The sequence below is a fragment of the Cariama cristata genome, unplaced genomic scaffold (genome assembly GCF_000690535.1).
Source record: "Cariama cristata isolate BGI_N322 unplaced genomic scaffold, ASM69053v1 scaffold25981, whole genome shotgun sequence".
Classification (NCBI taxonomy): Eukaryota; Metazoa; Chordata; class Aves; order Cariamiformes; family Cariamidae; genus Cariama; species Cariama cristata.
The window spans coordinates 15,092-19,635 of record NW_009597960.1 but is presented as its reverse complement, the minus strand read 5'-3'; the positions used below and the strand labels follow the sequence as shown (position 1 = coordinate 19,635).

The window sequence follows — 4,544 nt, the reverse complement described above, 5'->3', positions numbered from 1 at the left end:
CAAGGGACGGGGTGTTGGTGGCTTGAGGCTTCTGGGGGGGGACTCTATGGGTGCACACTTGTAGGGTGGGCATCGGTGTGCGCTGTCCTGGCGCAGGGGTAGGAGCCGCAGCCTGCCTTGTGCTCGCAGGGGTTCAGCAAAGCCAGGTGAATCACTCGCTCCTTGCCCGCTCCTCAGGGATGTGCCGGTGCGGGAGGTAGGGTCGGTGTGCCGGTGCGGGAGGTAGGGTCGGCGTGCCGGCAGGATCCCGGAGGGTTTGCACTTTACGTGCAGATGGCCAGTCCCAAATTTTGATCTTTATCTAAAATTGTTCTAAAAAGGGCTGGAGGAGGGAAGAGAATTAATCTTCATACCAAAACAGCTTAAAATCAACCCAAAATCTGTAAAGCCCTGCAGTTTAAGCCCTTACAACAGCAAAAAATAACAGCGAGGCCGCCAAGCCCCACCAGCTTGGCTGGGCTGTACCAAATGGTGCCGGGTTTGGAGCATGCGGTGCGCGGGGCTCTCTGACCTTGCCGAAGTTTCATTTCCAGCCCAGTCGAGCAAGCATGAGCAGGGAGAGCCCTTTGCACCTTCTGACAGGGAGGAGACATCCCTCCCGGGGCGGCGAAACGACGAGCGGGGAGGAGTGGGAGCGGGTGTAACCTGCCCATGGCCGTGCTGTCCGGCCGGGCGGCTGCAGCTTATCTCCTGGCCAGCGGCCATTTGTCGCCTCCCGGCCGCTGCTCTCCCGCTGCCAAGCTCGAAAGGGCTCCGGAGGGGGGGTTGTTCCTCTCCCTCCCCAGGGCTGCGGTGGGAGGGGAGATAAGAGAGAGGCATTTAGCAGCTCCAGGGCTCCGGCCGTGCTCCGTGCTCGCTCAGCTCATGTGGCAAAGCAGGTGGGAAAGGCTTGGCAGCCCTGGGCCAGCTCGCGGGCTCGTCCCCAGGCCTAAGGGGTGGGAGAAGTAGGGGTTTGGGTGGGAGTGGAGCACTTCAAGTGGGGAGAGGAAAGGGATTGTGCATGGGGGGATGAGGACGGTTGAGCTCTACCCAGTGTGTTTGGCTTCCTTCCCCCAGAAGGGTCCCTTGGCACGTCAGGACAGGTTATTGCCCTCTGTAATAACACCCCTCAGGGCTTTTGAGAGCTCACTGGCGTGTTTATTTAACGTAGACTTTCCCCAGGCAGTAGGGCTGTAGGAAGCGATGCTTGCGTTGCACCTTTTCCGGGCTAAAATTGGTCCTTTGTGAGAATTTCTTGATGTTGGCCGTGGCCTAGGCTCGCCGAGGGGGGGGTGCTGGTAGTGCCGCAGCAGGGCTGTGGTTGCCTCTCCCCCTCTTCCATTGCATCCCTCACCCGTACAGAGTGGGATCCCCCAGAGACCCCGCTCCCACGCACCGGGAACGCGGGCCCTTCCCCACCGCCGATAACCGGGCTCCTTCCTCTCCCCATCCCCAGCAACAGCAGTGCAGAATCCTTAGACCGGCTCTACCCTGCGGTGGGCTCCACCAGGCCACCCCGAAAGCGGACTACTAGCCAGTGCAAGTCTGAGCCACCCCTGCTGCGGACCAGCAAGAGGACCATCTACACAGCTGGCCGGCCACCGTGGTACAACGAGCATGGGACGCAGTCCAAAGAGGCCTTCGTGATAGGTAGGCAGAGGCAGCGCCTCTCCGGGCTCTGTCCCACCAGTACACTTCAGGCTAGCACGGGCAGCGTCGGTGCTGCCTGCCCGGTGGCTCTGTGGGAGATCCCAGGGGGGATTCCTGCCCCACAGCCTCCTTGGAAACTTGAGGTTGGCTCCAGACTCCGGGCTGTGAGCTGCTCAGCCCGGACAGGAGCAGGGAAAGTCCCCATGGTTAGTCCAGCGTTGACGGGGTGAGCCGTAGGATTGGGCTGAAGCCGAGAGCTTGCAGATGGGGTGATGGATTATAGCAGGCACTGGGCGGGCCACCGTCTTTGCTTGTTGTTCCCTCAGCTCTTGTTGCCTGGGTTGTCACGAGTTCCCAGGGATTTAGTCTAGGCTGGTTCTCCTGCCAGCTCTCCCCTCGTTACACAACCATCTAACGAAGGGTTTCCCAGCTTTGGCTGTGCTCATTGCTGGCAGTTATAGTACGTGCCATTTGACATTTTCAAGGATAATCTCTCTCTTGTAGCGCCTATCGATCTCCCTCTTTGGAGGCTCCTCCAACTTAGTGCAACAGAGCAGGACCTGGGCTCTGTTGGAAAGGCAGACGGTGGGGTTGGTGACTTCATCCCCTTTTCCCTGGCAGGCCTGGGAGGAGGCAGCGCCTCTGGGAAGACCACGGTGGCCACCATGATCATTGAGGCTCTTGATGTCCCTTGGGTGGTTCTGCTGTCCATGGACTCCTTCTACAAGGTGAGGCTGCGCAGCACAGCATCCTGGCCGGGCTCCTTGCTGCCGTGGCATAACTCCCTGACGGGGAAACGCAATGCGGATTTAGGGACAGCCTCATGGTTTCTCCTTCAGATGGCTCTCGGGGCAGGGGGAGAGGTTGCTGGGCACGGCGGTGGGGAGGAAAGGCTGCCGGTGGGGACGGCCGCATGCTCTGACCTCTCCTCTGTGGGCAGGTGTTGACCAAGCAGCAGCAGGAGCAGGCAGCCAGCAATGACTTCAACTTTGACCACCCCGATGCCTTTGACTTTGACCTCATCATCGCCACCCTGAAGAAGCTGAAGCAAGGCAAGAGCGTGAAGATCCCCATCTACGACTTCACCACCCACAGCCGGAAGAAGGAATGGGTACGGGACACTGAGGGGGTGGGAGAAGGAGCAGGGACTGCCAAGGCAGGAGAGGGGGGTGCCAACCGGACCCCTCCAGCCCCTGCCTTTTGCAGTTGCACTCGTGCAGTCGCCCTCTGCTCTGTGGCTGGGCCACGGCCCCTCAGGGCACATTTTTTGGGTGAACTGTCACCGTCACTAACAACCCAGAGGGACTCCCTGGGATGGGGCATCTCGGAATACACGTCCTGTGTCTAACCACATCCATTTTGACTCTACAGAAAACCCTATATGGCGCCAACGTGATTATCTTTGAAGGCATCATGGCATTCGCGGACAAGGAGCTCCTGAAGGTGAGGACGGGTTTCGAATCGGTTCTGGGGAAGCCTGACAGGCGCAAGTGCTGCAGCCCCCTCTTCTGCAGCCTTGTATCACACCACAAAGTGAGTCCCAGGTGCCCTGGAGCTCCTGCGCACAGCTGGATGGGACCCTGTCCTCCCAGGGTGCTTCGGCAGCACCCCTACAATCCAACCCTCCGCCCCGCAGCCAGCTGGGGGGAGATGCTGGGAGCGTGCTTTCTCCTGAGGTGCCGCAGCAGGGAGGTCACCCTCTCTTCCAGCTTACACCGGCTGCCGCAGCGCTTCACTGTGCGGGAGAAAGAGCCCTCGGCAGAGGTCGAGCGTTTCAGCAGAGACCTTGATCTCGTTCCCAGGAGCTAGGAGCTGGGTGGTGACCCGGTCCCTGGCAGTGGCGGTGCATAAATATGACCAGAAATAGCCCACCTCCGGGCTGCATGCCACAGCTTGCACGGCCAGAAGCAAAGTCTGCTGTACTTCTGCTGCCCGAAGCCTGGTGTTCCTAGTGTGGACTCATCCAGCACTTCAGGCTTTCTTGGGAATTATTTGGTTACGTGAAAAATGCTAAAGGAGGGAGTGAGCCAGGCAGAAACTTCGCCAAGCTCAGCCTAGAGCGTTTCCTTCCCTGCCAAGCGAGCGTTTGGGTGGCGTTTTCCCGGACCAAGGATGACCTCCAGTGGACAGCTGGGTAAATCCCCCAGGAATTTCCTCCGAGCATCCCTGCTCTTCTCTCTGGCGATTAAGGGCAGTGTCATGAGCTGACCTGCTGTGCTCGGCTCCCTGCCAGCGTTAACCAGCCAGCGCTGCTGGGTTAAGCCCGTTGGTCTGTGTCGTGGGCATTAACTTCTCTGGTCTCCTCCTCTCTCTTAAATGACATCCAGCCAGAGTAGCTGGAGCTGCTTAGAAGTGGAGAGAGGGTTTGGAGCAGGACAGGTCTCAGGAGGCTTGAGAGTAGGGGGCAGGTGGCAGCAAGGGACTGGCGGCAGCCTCTGCACTACCAGCCAGGTTCAAGTTCAAGGGCTGCAGAGGCAAAGCTCCCTCCAGACCAGAGCAGAGCTGAGCCGAGCTCTGTTAAACTGGTGATGTGCTGTGCACAGGGCTCAGCCTTCTGGTTGTGGCTGGTGGAGAAGGTCCGTTCAAGTTACACACCTAACCTGGTGGGGTTTGTTCCCTCCTCTCTCATTTCAGCTTCTTGATCTGAAGATATTTGTGGACACAGACTCGGACATCCGCTTGGTGCGTCGTCTGCGCAGGGACATCAGCGAGCGTGGCCGTGACATCGAGGGTGTCATCAAACAGTACAACAAGTTTGTCAAGCCTGCCTTTGACCAGTACATCCAGCCCACCATGCGGCTGGCCGACATCGTCGTCCCCCGAGGTGCCTGCTCAGGGCTGCCCCGGGCTCACTCCTGCGTGGGACCTGCGAGACCCCGTCCCCCTGCCCTCAGCTCTGCTGGCTGGCCCCACCG

At 59.6% G+C, this 4,544-nt stretch overlaps 1 protein-coding gene across 1 annotated transcript in view; it reads left to right on the top strand.

The window, feature by feature from the left end:
- Positions 1 to 1,438: 1,438 nt before the first annotated feature.
- Positions 1,439 to 4,544, top strand: part of UCKL1 (uridine-cytidine kinase 1-like 1) — a 14,331-nt gene continuing 11,225 nt past the window's right edge. The window contains exons 1-5 of the mRNA XM_009709113.1: positions 1,439 to 1,629; positions 2,251 to 2,357; positions 2,570 to 2,740; positions 3,001 to 3,072; positions 4,264 to 4,453. Of these exons, the coding sequence (XP_009707415.1) occupies positions 2,295 to 2,357; positions 2,570 to 2,740; positions 3,001 to 3,072; positions 4,264 to 4,453 (496 nt within the window). The 5' untranslated portion in view covers positions 1,439 to 1,629; positions 2,251 to 2,294. The remainder of the gene's footprint in view (positions 1,630 to 2,250; positions 2,358 to 2,569; positions 2,741 to 3,000; positions 3,073 to 4,263; positions 4,454 to 4,544) is intronic.